At 44.1% G+C, this 18,621-nt stretch overlaps 1 protein-coding gene across 1 annotated transcript in view; it reads right to left on the reverse strand.

Moving 5' to 3' along the window:
* ttn.2 (titin, tandem duplicate 2) overlaps positions 1-18,621 on the reverse strand; it is a 179,301-nt gene that overhangs the window by 65,010 nt on the left and 95,670 nt on the right. Inside the window, 26 exon segments of the mRNA XM_039006530.1 lie at positions 393-692; positions 796-1,092; positions 1,301-1,618; positions 3,368-3,667; positions 3,846-3,975; positions 7,947-8,128; positions 8,398-8,703; positions 8,898-9,327; positions 9,875-9,955; positions 9,995-10,134; positions 10,340-10,648; positions 10,793-11,092; positions 11,184-11,477; positions 11,851-12,135; positions 12,460-12,756; positions 12,948-13,247; positions 13,397-13,699; positions 14,871-15,356; positions 15,466-15,768; positions 15,929-16,228; positions 16,411-16,689; positions 16,779-17,084; positions 17,239-17,435; positions 17,534-17,639; positions 17,725-18,024; positions 18,213-18,512. Coding sequence (XP_038862458.1) covers positions 393-692; positions 796-1,092; positions 1,301-1,618; positions 3,368-3,667; positions 3,846-3,975; positions 7,947-8,128; positions 8,398-8,703; positions 8,898-9,327; positions 9,875-9,955; positions 9,995-10,134; positions 10,340-10,648; positions 10,793-11,092; positions 11,184-11,477; positions 11,851-12,135; positions 12,460-12,756; positions 12,948-13,247; positions 13,397-13,699; positions 14,871-15,356; positions 15,466-15,768; positions 15,929-16,228; positions 16,411-16,689; positions 16,779-17,084; positions 17,239-17,435; positions 17,534-17,639; positions 17,725-18,024; positions 18,213-18,512 — 7,149 coding nt within the window.

Consider the following 18,621-nt stretch of genomic DNA (forward strand, 5'->3'; position numbering starts at 1 on the left):
ACAGGATCCGATGGGACACTAGGAAGTCCCATGCCAGCTGCGTTGATTGCGGTCACACGGAACTGGTAGATTGCTCCCTCCTGCAGACCAGTGATCTCATACTCCTGACCCAGGGGCATGACCCTGATGGGGGCGCGGTTTACTTTGGTCCAGCGCTTAGCCGTCGTCTCTTTACGCTCCAGCCAGTAACCACTAACTGGAGATCCACCATCGTATTTTGGCTCGTCCCAGATGATCACCATTGACTCAAGAGTCACGTCTTCCACTATGGGCTTCTCAACTTGGCCAGGGACAGCTGTTGAGAGGAACAATAAAAAAATTGGTTATAAGAAATATATCCACAGTGACATTGACTTAGAAATGCTGATAATACAATTGTACATTCAACTTACTGAACAGATTCCTTGCTTTCTCAGGTTCGCTGTACAGCGGTGGTCCAACTCCATATTTGTTCTGAGCCATGACACGGAACTCATACTCATGGCCCTCAGTCAGCCTCTGAACTGTATACAGGCCTTCTTTGGGGTCGTCGGAAACGTGCACCCATGACTTTCTGTTTTCCTCACGCTTCTCAACGACGTAGTTTGTAACCTTGGAGCCACCGTCATCTCTAGGTGGTTTCCATGCAAGTGTTATCCTCTCGGCAAACACCTCTTTGAATTCGATTGGCCCGACAGGTACGCCAGGTCGTCCTGAGTTGAGGAAGAAAAGGAGCCAATGGTGTCATATTACAACACAATCAAGCAGACTAAACAAACAGAAAGAAATAAAGAAATTCAGAGAGAGATTCCTCACCTAGAACAGTGAGTTTGATTTCCTTAGATGCTTTGCCCAGACTGTTGCTAGCAGTGATAGTGTACAGGGAGCTGTCGTCTCTCTTGGACTGCTGGATCAGCAGCGTACATTTGTTATCAACGACCAGCTTGTTGACATGCTGATCATATTGCACTACACCTTTGTCTTCAGGCTTGGCAATGGGAGCCTTCTGCCATACGAGGGAGGGGAATGGACAGCCATGGATCCTAGCCACAATATGGACGTCTAGTCCCTCTTCACCTTCCATCTGTTCCTTCAGTTCAATGGTTGGAGCACCTAAACAATGGAGGATTGAGTCAGTACAAGTCAATCAAAGTGTTTTTTCTTCTCTCATTTAGCATTTACAATAGCATACCTGTGCTGTCCCCCTGAAGAACGCACTTTCCCCCGAAATGTTGGTGTTTTATGCCCATTCAATCTGAGCATATTTTATTCTTTCTTTCTTTAACTTTCATACTTTTTCTTAACTGTACTTTTCACTCACATGTCTGGTCCTTGATAATGATTGGTCCAGCGGTAGCAGATGGTCTGCTTGGGCCGGCCTCGTTCACAGCCTTGACGCGGAACTCATACTCTCCTCCATTTTTAAGATCTTCAATGATGAAGATGGTTTCCTCAACATTACGCTTGTTACACTGCTTCCACGTCTCTTTCTCCGGGCCGCTGGTGTCCCAGCTCAGGCGCTCAATGATGTAGTGCGTCACAGGAGAACCACCATTGTTCTTAGGTGGCACCCATGTCAGGGTCACTGTATCCTTGGTTACCAGATTGATCTTGACATGGGTTGGGGGATCAGGTATGTCTGATAATGGGAATAAAGAATGGGAACGTATTAGTAAGGTGTACACTTTGTAACCTACATTTCACAAAATGTTATGTGTACATATCCACATAAAAAATACTATAGTAGACAACTATAGTATTCACTGTAGTGTTTTTGTAGACTTTAGTGTAGTATTCACTGTAGGGGTTTTGCAAAAATGGAACTGGAACTGTAGTATACTGCTGTATTTACAGTTAACTATAGTATAAATACTGTAGTAAAATAAAACTGTAGTAAAACTGTAGTATATACTATAGTAATTAATGTTGTGTTTTTGCGGACTGTAGTATACCGTAGTATTTATTGTAGTGTTTTTGCAGACATTTCTGTAGTATTTACTATAGTGTTTTTGTTTTATTATCTTCGACATAGAAGTAGAGGCTTTCTCCTTGAGGAAACCTGAAGAAAATACTAAAATAGCATTTTAATAGCAAAACCTACAGAAAAGGCAGATTAAATACTGTAGTATTTACTATAGTTTAAAATGTGTAGTGTTTTTGCGGACTGTAATGTCATTGCAGACATTACTGTAGTATTTACTACAGTGTTTTTTTGAGGATAATCTGTAGTATTTACTATAGTATTGTTGGATTCTAGCTTGAAATATACTTATTCATGTTACCATACTATAGCTTATTGATTAGTTTACATGTATAATGAATGTATATGTTGGGGTCAATGGAGGGTGGATAAGAACTAGGTGTATAGAAAGTTGCTGAATGAGGAAGGGGAAGTGCAGAAAGTGGTATTGTTAAATCTAATGGCTCCTAAGGAGCGAGGAAATGGGCAACAGTATGGTTTCAGTTACTGATAAAGTAGGACAGTCGCGGATTCGGGAGGAGCGAGGAATTCGGCCCAATGTCAGGTCGATTGAAGTGAGAAGGAACAGTCCTATCCCACACACATATATTTCCACGCCCATGAAGGTTCTAGCAGGAGGTGGGGCCATGACTACATCAGTGAGAGGGACCAATTATGTTCCTGACTAGCAACAGAGATGTATTGGCTATCTAGATGTGCAAGGAGTTGACTCCTCCTAGTAGGAGGGTATAAATATATCTGCTTGTGTAAATATGTCTTTGTCTTTGCAGCTGTTTGACACATTGGGGGAATAAACTTGGTTTGAGCTTTTCCTAGTCATCCATTTGAGTTTTAACTCTGTTTGTTTAGAGCCTACAGTATAATACAACATTCTATAGTAAGTACTACACATGATAGAGAGATACTACAGTGTTATACATTATACATTTTACTGCAGTTTACTATATAATTCTATAGTAAGTACTGTAGTATTCTATAGCAAACTGTAGTATTTGTTCATGTGGGTATTATCATTACTACTGTATATATAGTGGTTAGGATTTGGCGCTCTCACCGCCGCTGCCCGGGATCGATTCCCGGTCAGGGAGCAGACAATTTTGTGGCGGCAGGTAGCCTAGTGGTTAGAGCGTTGGGCCAATAACCGAAAGGTTGCTGGATCGAATCTCCGAGCTGACAAGGTAAAAATCTGTCGTTCGGCCTCTGAACAAGGCAGTTAACCCACTGTTCCCCGGTAGCCCATCATTGTAAATAAGAATTTGTTCTCAACTGACTTGCCTAGTTAAATAAATAAAAATATGCCATTTAGCAAATACTTTTATTCCAAAGTGACTTACATGAGTAAGTACATATTTCGTACATATAAATATGAGTACATATTTATTTGTTAGTAATTAATTTGTGACTTACAGATGGGGTCTCTTGCCCTTGCAGGCTCAGTGGTCTCAGTGAAAGGTCCCATTCCCAGACGGTTCTCTGCCCGCACACGGAACACATACTCCTGTCCCTCCAGCAGTCCCTCCACAACGTAGGCCTGGCTGAAACAGCACTGGTTTACTATGGTCCAGGCCTTTCCTGTCACATTCTTCTTCTCAATGAAGTAACTCTTGATCCTCTCGCCACCGTCGTTAGCAGGCAGTTTCCAGATCAGCCTCATGGTAGCTCTGGTGATGTCAGTCACTTTGAGCTCTCGAGGAGCACCAGGCACGTCTGAAAACAGATGTCAAACAGACGTTAATATGTCTTCTATGAGAAGTGTTGGGTTTCTCATAAATGTTTCATGTCCTAAACAACAATATACTTTTTGATATGAGCCTCCTTTTGTATTTTTCCTGGCTTTGCACGTACCCATCCTTTCCATCATTAATTGCTTTTATACTACACTTACCGAGAACATTGACTCTGACGTTGACATGTTTCTGTCCAGCCTTGTTCTTGGCTGTGATGGTGTATCTTCCAGAGTGGGTCCTCAAGCACACAGGTACAGTGATGTTTGAGGTAGTATCAGTAGATTCAATCTAAACAAAGGAAATTAAGTCATTAGTCCTGGTGAGAAAGATCAAATCAGGACATTTATACATCTTGGTCAGACAATGTGATTATTTTACTACTTATAACAAGGGTTATGTGTTACGTCCTTTCACCTTGATGCATGGTAGCAGTACAATGCCTTATAACAAGGGTTATGTGTTACATCCTTTCACCTTGATGCATGGTAGCTGTACAATGCCTTATAACAAGGGTTATGTGTTACGTCCTTTCACCTTGATGCATGGTAGCAGTACAATGCCTTATAACAAGGGTTATGTGTTACGTCCTTTCACCTTGATGCATGGTAGCTGTACAATGCCTTATAACAAGGGTTATGTGTTACGTCCTTTCACCTTGATGCATGGTAGCTGTACAATGCCTTATAACAAGGGTTATGTGTTACGTCCTTTCACCTTGATGCATGGTAGCTGTACAATGCCTTATAACAAGGGTTATGTGTTACGTCCTTTCACCTTGATGCATGGTAGCTGTACAATGCCTTATAACAAGTGTTATGTGTTACGTCCTTTCACCTTGATGCATGGTAGCAGTACAATGCCTTATAACAAGTGTTATGTGTTACGTCCTTTCACCTTGATGCATGGTAGCTGTACAATGCCTTATAACAAGTGTTATGTGTTACGTCCTTTCACCTTGATGCATGGTAGCAGTACAATGCCTTATAACAAGTGTTATGTGTTACGTCCTTTCACCTTGATGCATGGTAGCTGTACAATGCCTTATAACAAGGGTTATGTGTTACGTCCTTTCACCTTGATGCATGGTAGCAGTACAATGCCTTATAACAAGGGTTATGTGTTACGTCCTTTCACCTTGATGCATGGTAGCTGTACAATGCCTTATAACAAGGGTTATGTGTTACGTCCTTTCACCTTGATGCATGGTAGCTGTACAATGCCTTATAACAAGGGTTATGTGTTACGTCCTTTCACCTTGATGCATGGTAGCAGTACAATGCCTTATAACAAGGGTTATGTGTTACGTCCTTTCACCTTGATGCATGGTAGCAGTACAATGCCTTATAACAAGTGTTATGTGTTACGTCCTTTCACCTTGATGCATGGTAGCTGTACAATGCCTTATAACAAGGGTTATGTGTTACGTCCTTTCACCTTGATGCATGGTAGCTGTACAATGCCTTATAACAAGTGTTATGTGTTACGTCCTTTCACCTTGATGCATGGTAGCTGTACAATGCCTTATAACAAGTGTTATGTGTTACGTCCTTTCACCTTGATGCATGGTAGCTGTACAATGCCTTATAACAAGGGTTATGTGTTACGTCCTTTCACCTTGATGCATGGTAGCTGTACAATGCCTTATAACAAGTGTTATGTGTTACGTCCTTTCACCTTGATGCATGGTAGCTGTACAATGCCTTATAACAAGTGTTATGTGTTACGTCCTTTCACCTTGATGCATGGTAGCTGTATCTGGACAGTTTTATCTCAATCTCTTCATTCAAAGACTCAATCATGGACACTCTTATTGACAGTTTTGGCTGCTTTGCGTGATGTATTGTTGTCTCTAACTTCTTGTCCTTTGTGCTGCTACCATGTTGTTTTGCTACCATGTTGTTGTCATGTTGTGTTGCTACCATGCTGTTGTTGCACCCCTTCTGAAAAAACCTACACTCGATCCCTCCGATGTCAACAACTACAGACCAGTATCCCTTCTTTCTTTTCTCTCCAAAACTCTTGAACGTGCCGTCCTTGGCCAGCTCTCCTGCTATCTCTCTCAGAATGACCTTCTTGATCCAAATCAGTCAGGTTTCAAGACTAGTCATTCAACTGAGACTGCTCTTCTCTGTGTCACGGAGGCTCTCCGCACTGCTAAAGCTAACTCTCTCTCCTCTGCTCTCATCCTTCTAGACCTATCGGCTGCCTTTGATACTGTGAACCATCAGATCCTCCTCTCCACCCTCTCCGAGTTGGGCATCTCCGGCGCGGCCCACGGTTGGATTGCGTCCTACCTGACAGGTCGCTCCTACCAGGTGGCGTGGCGAGAATCTGTCTCCTCACCACGTGCTCTCACCACTGGTGTCCCCCAGGGCTCTGTTCTAGGCCCTCTCCTATTCTCACTATACACCAAGTCACTTGGCTCTGTCATAACCTCACATGGTCTCTCCTATCATTGCTATGCAGACGACACACAATTAATCTTCTCCTTTCCCCCTTCTGATAACCAGGTGGCGAATCGCATCTCTGCATGTCTGGCAGACATATCAGTGTGGATGACGGATCACCACCTCAAGCTGAACCTCGGCAAGACGGAGCTGCTCTTCCTCCCGGGGAAGGACTGCCCGTTCCATGATCTCGCCATCACGGTTGACAACTCCATTGTGTCCTCCTCCCAGAGCGCTAAGAACCTTGGCGTGATCCTGGACAACACCCTGTCGTTCTCAACTAACATCAAGGCGGTGGTCCGTTCCTGTAGGTTCATGCTCTACAACATCCGCAGAGTACGACCCTGCCTCACACAGGAAGCGGCGCAGGTCCTAATCCAGGCACTTGTCATCTCCCGTCTGGATTACTGCAACTCGCTGTTGGCTGGGCTCCCTGCCTGTGCCATTAAACCCCTACAACTCATCCAGAACGCCGCAGCCCGTCTGGTGTTCAACCTTCCCAAGTTCTCTCACGTCACCCCGCTCCTCCGCTCTCTCCACTGGCTTCCAGTTGAAGCTCGCATCTGCTACAAGACCATGGTGCTTGCCTACGGAGCTGTGAGGGGAACGGCACCTCCGTACCTTCAGGCTCTGATCAGGCCCTACACCCAAACAAGGGCACTGCGTTCATCCACCTCTGGCCTGCTCGCCTCCCTACCTCTGAGGAAGTACAGTTCCCGCTCAGCCCAGTCAAAACTGTTCGCTGCTCTGGCACCCCAATGGTGGAACAAACTCCCTCACGACGCCAGGTCAGCGGAGTCAATCACCACCTTCCGGAGACACCTGAAACCCCACCTCTTTAAGGAATACCTAGGATAGGATAAAGTAATCCTTCTAACCCCCCCCCCCCCCCCCCCCCCCTTAAAAGATTTAGATGCACTATTGTAAAGTGGCTGTTCCACTGGATATCTTAAGGTGAATGCACCAATTTGTAAGTCGCTCTGGATAAGAGCGTCTGCTAAATGACTTAAAATGTAAAAAATGTAAAAAAAATGTTGTCTTAGGTCTCTATTTATGTGATGTGTGTTTTGTCTTATATTTATATGTTTTTTATTTAAAAAAATGTAAATCATCATCCCATCCTCCGTCCCTGGAGGTCTTTGACTTTTGGTACGCCATCATTGTAAATAAGAATTTGTTCTTAACTCACTTGCCTAGTTAAATAAAGGTTAAATAAAAATACATCAGATAAATAAATAAATCTGTACTATGCATGTCAATCTCTTCTGGCTCAAAGTGGAGGAGAGATTGACTTCATCACTACTTGTATTTGTGAGAGGTATTGACATGTTGAATGCACCGAACTGTCTGTTTGAACTACTGGCACACAGCTCGGACACCCATGCATACCCGATAAGACATGCCACCAGAGGTCTCTTCACAGTCCCCAAGTCCAGAACAGACTATGGGAGGTGCACACAGTACTACATAGAGCCATGACTACATGGAACTTTATTCCACATCAAGTAACTGATGCAAGCAGTAAAAATAGATTTAAAAAACAGATAAAAATACACCTTTTGGAACAGCGGGGACTGTGAAGAGACACAAACACAGGCACAGACACGTGCATACACACACACGATAACATGGATTTAGTGTTGTAGATATGTGGTAGTAGAGTAGTGGCCTGAGGGCACACACTTAATGTGTTGTAAAATCTGTTGTGAATGTATTGTAATGTTTAAAAAATTGTATAACTTCCTTAATTTTGCTGGACCCCAGGAAGAGTAGCTGCTGCCTCCATAATAAATACAAATATAAATGCCTTACCTCTGAATCAACTGGAAGGACATGAAGGCGATTCTTCTTGTGGGTCTTTGCTGGACCAGTGTATTCCCAGGTCACCTTAGGAACGGGACGCCCTTTGATGGTGGCAGGGATTCTGAAGGCATGACCAGCTCTGACGCAGAGCAAATCTTCCACAATGCAATCAATAAGGATCTTCGGCCCCACTGTGACATAAAAAGGCATCATCAAAACAAAGAACAACAATAAACTTGTGACTACTGGTTAAAGGAATACTTCACTCAAAAACTATATTTTAGTATTTTCGCCATCAATTAACAATTCCCAATTTTGTTTGCATGCGTTTTGCATCATATGATGCGTCAAGGAAGGTTTTTGCTCTACTGAAAGTGCTTTCTCTTGAAAACTTGACTGCTAACACGCATAAAAACATACCTTTTCAAATTAAAATAGATAAATAAGTAGGTCTAATTACCATGTATGTCCTCAATTAGTACTTCAGTCTTGGGACTTGGGTCAGACTCGCCGATGTCATTGACAGCTGTGACTCTGAACTTGTAGTGTTTCAGCTCTTTGAGACTTGGGACAGTGAGCTCTGTGGTCTCATGCAGAGTATCTAGATCTGTGATCCTGTTCCAGAAAGAGCTGCCTTCATCCTGGATCTCAACGATGTAACCCTTGATGGGGCTTCCCCCGTCTTTTTCAGGTGGAGACCATGTGAGGCTGACACTGTGCTTGGTTTTGTCTGCGACCTCTGGTGGTGCTGGCATGCCGGGTTTCACTGTGGGGCACAGAGGGAAAACATCAAGGTCACCATCTCTGGTCATTACAAGGTATTCCTGAGTCTCTCAATAGGGCACATACTTACATATTCTTCAATACAATTTCCAAAGCAGCTAAATGAATACTAATGTTATTTTTATTTCTATAAATATACATATTATAACCTGTAGAAAAAGGGAAAATGATACTTACTAAGAGGGTCCACTGCATTTGCAGGATCGGAAGGTCCACTGGGGGGTCCAATACCGGCAACATTGACAGCCATGACACGGAACTCATATGCGGACCCCTCAATCATACGAACGACCAGGAACTCCCAGCCCTTAGGGCCGCGCTTGGTCACTGGGGCTTTATTTACCCGGGCCCAATAAGACGAACCTTTCTCCCTCTTCTCCAGCCAGTAGCCAGAGATAGTGGATCCACCGTTGTCTCGTGGAGGGTCCCATGTCACAAGCATGGAGGACCTGGTGTGCTCTGCGATCTTTGGTTTCTCTGGAGGACCAGGGAGTCCGTACAGATCCTTGATGACGGTGGCCTCTGTTTCGCAGGCGTCACTCTGTCCATACTTGTTCTCTGCTCTCACTCTGAACTGGTACTGGCTACCGGTTTCCAGATTCCAAACCTTTGAGAAGACATTTGGGAACATTGAGTAAATGATTAAACGATTCAATTAAGTCCACTATAAGCATTCATGCAACTGTCTTAACATATTACAATCTTTGTTGTTTCTTTTGATATATAGAGAGACATAGCATATTATATGTCTCATTATTAAGGCCCATACATTAGAGTTCTTCACAAGCACCAAAAAGTTGAAAATAGACAGGGGCATTCCTACCCGTACCCTACCTGAATAAATATTTTTTTCAAGATATAGACCTGGTCCGAACTAACCCAAGGACAATCAGACCCAACCCCGTATAGACCCTGTCGGGTCCGGTCAGATCCAAGTGAGGGAAGCAGCAGAAAATAATTGTTTTAGCTACGTTATCAACCAGAGCTGTTAATGCGCGGGGGAAAGAGAAACTGCTGGTTTCAGGTATTCGGGAACAGGTGGACCAGTGAAGACCTCTACCATACATGCTCATGACCTGCTATGAAGCATTATACCGGCGGGTTTTAACTCAAGTGTTACCAAACATAATATATTCAATCTGTTTTATACTGACCCCGAGTCGTTTCTCAATGATGCTGTTGGTGATCACCGTCCATACAGGAATGGGTCTAGGCTCAGATTTAGGCTTAGGCTCCTCATCCTCAGAATCCTCATATTCTTCTTCAGGTTCCACCTCAGGAAGAATGTCCAGCTTCTCAACGATGTAGTTAGTGAGCTCACTTCCCCCGTCGTCCTCTGGGGCGTCCCAGGTCAGCTTGCAGGACTCAGCCTTGATGTTACCAATATTCACATTCCTTGGTGGCAGAGGACGGTCTGTAAACAAGAGAGAGGATTAATATTGTTACCCTTATAATGACAACGCAACAATTCAATGAAAAAAAGTCAGACTACAGTAGACAGACTAAAATATCTTATTTTTGCTAATTTGTATGGATATTTTCTTACAGAAAAGTGAGCTAACGGCTTTGACTTTACTGATTCATACAGCAAACAACATACATAATATCAGACCACTTACCTAACACATTAACCTTGATGGTGTGACTAGCTGACCCAAGACGGTTGGAGGCAGTCACTGTAAAGATGCCTTTGTCCAATCTGGCTGCTGCAGGGATACTAAGCTTGGTGTTGGACTGGATTCTGTTGATCTCCTTGGTGTCCAACAACAGAGTCTCAGTGGGCTCTGCAATAATGACTTCATCCTTCAACCATTCAACCTTGGGCATTGGAAGACCAGTCACCTCAGCAGGGATTTCAATAGGCTCTCCCTTCTTGACGGTGATGGCATCTCCCTTGAAGGTCTTTAACATCCTCACAGTAGGAGGAACTGAAATAGAAGGAGCAACTCAGTGACAAGTTTATTCAATTCAATTCAGTCCAATTAAAATCAATCAAGTCCAATTCAATTCAACATGTTTACCATTTTAGCATATAGGACAAATACCAAGACCATAGAACTCGGAGGACTAACCTTCATCATCTTGAATGACAATGGTGAGTGGAATTCCAGGTTCACTTGGTCCAATCAAATTGACAGCCTTGACACGGAACTCATACATAAACAGCTCCTCAAGGTTATCGACGGTCATGAAGAGGTCCTTGCACATCTCTGTGTTACAAGGCTCAAATGCTGGGGCATCGTGCTTCTTCTTCTCAACAAAGTAGCCCACGATTGGACTGCCTCCATCGTTGCGGGGAGGTCTCCATGCAAGGCTGATGGAAGACTTTGTCCTCTCAGTGTAGTGGAACCTCTCAGGCGAAGTTGGTGGAGCTTCAATTAAAATATAGAATGATTAACCTCTATTAATGATCTGACCTGCACAGAAAAACATTTGCATGAATCAACAAAATGTAGACATTACCTTTAGGATCCACTGCAGAAATAGGGCCCAGATCAACAGGAGGGCCACAGCCAAACTTGTTCTTCGCCACAACCCGGAAGATGTACTCCTGTCCTTCAACAATACCCACAATCTCACACTTAGATGAGGGTGTCTCGATGGGCTGTCTCCACGTGTGCATCTTGGGATCTCTTCTCTCAATGATGAAGCCGGTCAGATCACTGCCACCGTCGTCATCAGGATCGGACCAGTTCAGAATCATCAGTTTCCTGGTTACCACCACAGGTTTCAGGTCCAGCACAGGCCCGGGAACATCTGACAGAGGACAGGTCAAAGTGTTACATCCAAGTACAATATGTGAGTAAGTAAGTAGGTAGCTTTGTCCGAGCCAGAATGGACAATAGGTTAGGAGCCTATCTCCTGTATCTGTAGCGTGAGGTAGCTTGAAGTACATCCCCTGGAAAGGGTACTAGTCTATCGCAGGCCAACAACATTTAAGGCGACATTATTACTCTTTGGATAATCCACAATAGATGTTTTTATAGATGTTCTATTAAGTATTAACAAACAGACTATTCATTAACCCAAATCCTAGCTTTACATCATCAAAGTACAACCAAATGTGAAATATGCCCAAAATGGCATACTGTGAAATCATAGCTAATAGAGAATTCATCAAAACACTTACCCATGACATCAACCCTTGTCCATGTAGACTTGATTCCGCTGCTATTTCTTGCACTGATCTGGTATTTGCCAGGATCCTTTCTCGTGGCGGCCTTGATACTGAGAGTGCTTTCCTTTCCAACATTTTCTATCTGGACATGGTCTTTTTCAGGTGGACCGTCATCTTTGGTCCATTTGATGTCTGGAGGAGGTTTACCAGTGACCAGGGCAGGCAGAATCAGTGGCTCCCCAGCTCTGATCATTACGCCATTCCTCACAGTGAGATCCAACTCTACCACTGGAGCCTCTGTAGACACAATCAATATTCAGTGACGTTAGCTATGTTTTAATAATAATAATAATACACAGGACTTATATAGTGCTTTCAAATACCCAAAGTCACTTGAATATCCATGGAGGTTAATGAAGGGAGAACGACAATAGTAATGGCTGGAATGGAATGGAAGGAACAGTGGTATTTGATATTATTCCATTCATTTCGTTCCAGCGATTACAATGAGCCTGTCCTCTGATTCAATGTGACACCAATGGAGGCCACTGTTGTTAATGTATTAAGCATACGTTTGTTGTCCTTGTTTTGAATAAGCTTTTTGATCATTGGTTACTGTACCTTTAGGATCTCTGACAAAGACTGATTCAGTCAAGCCAGGAGTTCCTTCACCAGCTCCATTGACTGCGATCACACGGACCAGGTACTTGGCTCCTTCTCTGACTCCATACACAGTGAAGGCCCGGGTCTTCCAGGGTCTCTCTGTGGAGCGGGACCAGTCATTGGTGCCTGCTAGGGTCTTGTCAACATGGTATCCCAGGATGTCTCCACCTCCATTGGAGGCAGGAGGATCCCATTCCACATCAATGGAAGACTCAGTGGTGTCAAGGATTCTTGGGAACGGTGGTCCAGGTGGCACTATGGGACAAACACATCAACAATAACATATTGTATTTGATCATTGTTCAACAATGAAACTTAATCACAATGAATCATTGTGTTGTATTATATTTTATTGATGTTGTGCATTTTGTATGCTTAAACTCACAAAATGAATTTCCATGCAAATGGACAATAAAAGGTATCGTATCATAATCTTGTTGACTTACAGATTGGATCCTGGCATGTCATGGGATCAGACGGGACGCTGAACTTCCCAGGCCCAGCTTGGTTCTCAGCAGCCACCCTGAAGATATATGTCAGACCCTCCAGTAGGCCTTCCACATTCATTTCTGTATCCTCCAAAATTACCCGGTTGACTCTGGTCCAATGGGTGCTGTTGATCTCACGACGCTCCACCCAGTAACCAAGGATGGGGCTGCCCATGTCATTTGGCGCCTCCCAGGTAACCAGCATGGAGTTGGCTGTGATGCCGTCAATCTCAGGCTTCTCTGGAGCCTCTGGTGGGTCTAGAATAAGAAGTGAACATCACAGTTGTAAGAACAAAGTACAATCACGACTAACCCAGATGTGCAAAACTGGTTGAACTGACATCATTATTTCAACCTGATTTTGAATGTTATAGACATGATAAAACTCTTTAAAATACATTATTTACCAAATGGATCCTTGGCAATAATTGGCTTAGAGATACATGGTGGTCCAGGACCAAACTTGTTCTCAGCAGTGACACGGAAGATGTACTCCTTCTTCTCTATCAGTTTGGTCACTGGGTATCTACATCCTCTGAGCGTTGAGGTTACGGTGATCCATCCGATCTCCACCTTGGAGTTGTCCTTCCTTTCCAATGTGTAGTTCAGTATCTCACTGCCACCATCATCCATGGGAGGATCCCACTTGCAGATGACAGAGTTCTTCCTGATCTCCTCAAACCTGAAGTTGATTGCAGGACCAGGTGCATCTGTAAAAAGTAAAATAAGAGGTTTTATATATCCCTCTAGTGGTGCGGGGGCTGTGCTTTGGCAAAGTGGGTGGGGTTATATCCTTCCTGTTTGGCCCTGTCCGGGGGTATCATCGGATGGGGCCACAGTGTCTCCTGACCCCTCCTGTCTCAGCCTCCAGTATTTATGCTGCAGTAGTTTGTGTCGGGGGGCTAGGGCCAGTTGGTTATATCTGGAGTACTTCTCCTGTCTTATCCAGTGTCCTGTGTGAATTTAAGTATGCTCTCTCTAATTCTCTCCTTCTCTCTTTCTTTCTCTCTCTCGGAGGACCTGAGCCCTAGGACCATACGTCAGGACTACTGGGCATGATGACTCCTTGCTGTCCCCAGTCCACCTGGCCTTGCTGCTGTTCCAGTTTAAACTGTTCTGCCTGCAGTTATGGAACCCCTACCTGTCCCAGACCTGCTGTTTTCAACTCTTAATGATCGGCTATGAAAAGCCAACTGACATTTATTCCTGATTATTATTTGACCATGCTTGTCATTTATGAACATTTTGAACATCTTGGCTCTCTCTAATTCTCTCCTTCTCTCTTTCTTTCTCTCTCTCGGAGGAACTGAGCCCTAGGACCATACGTCAGGACTACCGGGCATGATGACTCCTTGCTGTCCCCAATCCACCTGGCCTTGCTGCTGTCCCAGTTTCAACTGTTCTGCCTGCGGTTATGGAACCCCTACCTGTCCCAGACCTGCTGTTTTCAACTCTTAATTATCGGCTATGAAAAGCCAACTGACATTTATTCCTGATTATTATTTGACCATGCTTGTCATTTATGAACATTTTGAACATCTTGGCCATGTTCTGTTATAATCTCCACCCGGCACAGCCAGAAGAGGACTGGCCACCCCTCATAGCCTGGTTCCTCTCTAGGTTTCTTCCTAGGTTTTGGCCTTTCTAGGGAGTTTTTCCTAGCCACCGTGCTTCTACACCTGCATTGCTTGCTGTTTGGGGTTTTAGGCTGGGTTTCTGTACAGCACTTCGAGATATTAGCTGATGTACGAAGGGCTATATAAAATAAACTTGATTGATTGATATATTACGTTTTCAAAATGTGGTTGGAAAATAACTATGAGCTTCAACAACACCACTAAATTAATTAAAAAAAAATATGAATAAAATATTATATCTCACCTAGCACATTGACTTCACAAGTTGCAGAGGCAATACCATGGTCGTTCTCGACCTTGATAGTGTACACGCCATGGTCACCCCTGATGGTGTCCCTGACAATGCAAGAGGATTCTCCCCTCTTCTTGTCATGGATGGTGAGACGTTCCTGGAGGGTTGGGTAGTCAGGGAGTTCCTCCTCAGGCTCTTCATGGGCAGGCTCTGCAGCTGGGGCCTCTGCAGCTGGAGTCTCAACCTCTCCCTCCTTGACTTCCTTCTTTTCTCCTTCCTTCACTTCCTTCTTTTCCTCCTTCTTCACCTCCTTCTTCTTAACAAAGGGTTTCTCTGGTCTCTTCTTCATGGCTTCAGGTCTGATGACCACGTCGTTCCTATACCATGTGATTTGAGGGTATGGGGATCCAGAGATGTTGGCGTCCAGTCTGATCTCAGCACCTCTCTTAATGCTCATACCGGACTGCAGGCTTCCACTGAGGAACACCTTGGGTGTTTCTGAAAAGAAAAGAAAACAACCACATTTAGAAATTACAAATGACCTGGCTGAAAAATCGTATCATTGTTTTGAATTGTGATGGTTTGAATAAGATGTATCCTTCCTTACCAACAGCATCAGAAGCCTTCACTATTGGTGTGCTGCGTGATGGGTCGCTGACTCCGGCAGCGTTCTCAGCTCGTACACGGAACTGGTATTGTTTTCCCTCCCTGAGATTCCTCACTGTGTAGGACAGCACAGGCACAAGGAAGTCGTTGCATCTTGTGAAGTTCTCATCACCCTTCATCATCATCTCCAGAACGTAGCCCATAATCTTGCAGCCCCCATCATACATAGGTGGTTTCCATGTGAGGGTGATAGTCTTAGAAGTAGGGTTGTGGGTCTCAACATCTAATGGAGGGTCAGGGCGCTCTGAAATATTGAACAAGGAACACTTAATAAATCCAATACAACTCTTTAGAAATTTAGTCTTTCTTGGAAAATAAAATCATCAACTTTGACTTGTGAGCAAGGTTCGCACCTGTTATTCATTTAAGGCGTTTCTTGGACACAAAATAAATATTTCACTCACGTTTCTGATCCTCTGCGATCACGGGGTTGCGGAGCTCAAGGTACTCCCCACCACCAATCTTGTTGACAGCTTTGACCCGGAAGTAGTACTCTCCATTGGGGATCAGATCCTTGACGGGCCAGCTGACTTTGTTCTCTCCAGACATCATGTTGACATAGGTCCTCCGGCCTGCCTCTCTGCGCTGTAGCACATAGTGGAGAACAGGGCTGCCACCATCATAGTTGGGAGGATCCCAGGAAATCTTGCAAGAGCTCTTGGTGATTTCACTGGCAACAATGTCTTTGCAGGGACCGGGCAGGCCTGTCAAAACAAACATGGATATGAAGATTTGATCTTGATAGTTGTAGTATGCTGGTGCTAGTAAATCATATTTCTAATATTTTCAACCAAATAGAGTATTTATGTCAAATGTAATGATTACACTATTAGGGACACCATGGAATATGGAAGTAATAATATATTTTATTTTGACACAAACGTACCAACAACTTTAACATTGATTGTTCCGCTGCTAGTTCCCAAGGAGTTCTCCAGTGTGACCTTGTACTGGCCGGCGTCTGCATGCAGACAGCTCTCGATCTCCAGATGGCAGGAGAGGTACTCCTGTCTGAAGGTCATTCTCTCATCGTCCTTCAGCTCCTTTCCGTCTTTGTGCCAGGTGATCTTGGGTTTGGGCACTGCTCTGAATGGGATGGGGAGATACCACTTCTCTCCCTCAACAATCACAATGTCCTTAGTCTGGAACTCAAGGATTGGGATGCCTTCAGGAGGGAAAAATATAGTATAATCAGATATCAGTATATAATATATCTCTGGAAACGGAAATATACATTATGGAAGGTTTACTTACAGTCAGAGTCCTTGGCATAGACCTTCTCAGAGATATCAGATGGCTCACTAACTCCAACAGAGTTTATGGCACGGACTCTCAGGACGTATTGTTTCTCTGGGATGATGCCCTCCTCTGTTTTGTATTTGAGCTCCTTGATTGGGCGAGAATTGATTCTCATCCACTTCTCAGTACCAGCCTCACAGAGCTCGATATGGTAGCCAGTTACAGGGCTGCCGCCAGTTCTCTCTGGTGGTCTCCAAGCAATACACAAATGGTCTCTGCTGGCTTCAGTGATGTGAAGCTCAATTGGAGGAGAGGGTACACCTATAAAAAACAATACAAAGACAAGAATTATAATATTGCAGATGTGGGTTTCTTCGTTGGTAAATAGACTATCAATTATAAATTACTCATGCAAGTCAAACAAATTTAGCCATAAAACACAGTGTTTTTACTTTAAAAACAGATAAAAACCCACCTGTTGGATCTTCAATAGCAATGATTTCTGTTGGTTCACTAGGGTGTCCAACACCGGCCTCATTCTCAGCACGAACCAGGAACTGAACCTCGGTTCCTTCAATGACGTCTGTCACTCTGTACTTGCAGTCAGCACCTGAGGTCTTACCACACTTCACCCAGCGGGTGCCCAGTTTCTCCTTCTTTTCAATTGAGTATCTAATAGAATAAAATATTGCCAAATGTTATAAACATGCTTATACGACAAAAGTACACTCTATGACACTCCTATAACACTAGAGTTGACCAAAGTTTACCTCAGAACTGGTTTGCCACCATCATTCTTGGGGGCGTCCCACTGCAAGTCAACATGTCTCTTTGACACTCCATGGACAGAGAGATTATATGGTGGTCCAGGGGTAGCTGAAAATAGGAAACAGTACTTAGAAATGGACTAGTGAACACTAGTTACATACAGTAACACTATAAACATTAACTATGATCTTACTGAAAGTATCTTTAGCCATAATGGAGTCTTCCAGTTCACAGAATTCACTGGGTCCAACAGCATTCTCAGCAGCCACACGGAACACATAGAGGGAGCCTTCATTCAGTGGAGTGACAGTGTACTTCAGCTCCTTCACAGTAGTGTCCACTGCCTGCCAGCCCTTACGCCTGACGTCCCTCTTCTCAACAATGTAGTTGGTGATGGGTGAACCACCATCCTTCTCTGGTACTGTCCACTTCAGCTCAGCACTGTTACTGGAAATGTTGATGACATCCAGCCAGCGTGGGGGTGTAGGAGGATCTGGAAAATGAATGCATCATCATCAACCATCAACTCAGTCAACCAACCATGACACACTGAACCGCTTCAGATGGAAATGATCTCAGTCGTGTGTCACAAATGACACTCTATTCCCTATATAGTACACTACTTGTGACCATAACATTAAAGGGAATAGGGTGCCATTTGGAACGCAGTCAGCTACTTACTGAGTCTCTCCTTGCACAGAACTGGATCGCTAGGCTCGCTGGGATCACTCTCCCCAGCGATGTTGACTGCAATGACCCTGAAGGAGTACTCCTGTCTGTCCATCAGGCCTCTCAGGAAGTGCTCCAGGATATTGATTCCTTCTGAAACACGGACCCACTGCTCAGTTCCACTCTTCAGGAGCTCAATGATGTAGCCCTCGATCTTGGCACCACCGTCATGCTCAGGCTTGGTCCACTGTAGGAAGGCAGAGGTCTTGGCCACGTCTTTGACGGTTGGCTTACCAGGAGCCCATGGAGGATCTGTAGGAAAAGAAGACATGTTGTTTTGGTTAACAACATTACATTTCATAAACGATTAATGGTCTGCTGATTAAATACAATATATATATAAAAGTATGTGGACACCCCT

The sequence above is a fragment of the Salvelinus namaycush genome, chromosome 13, assembly GCF_016432855.1.
Source record: "Salvelinus namaycush isolate Seneca chromosome 13, SaNama_1.0, whole genome shotgun sequence".
NCBI classification, from domain to species: Eukaryota; Metazoa; Chordata; class Actinopteri; order Salmoniformes; family Salmonidae; genus Salvelinus; species Salvelinus namaycush.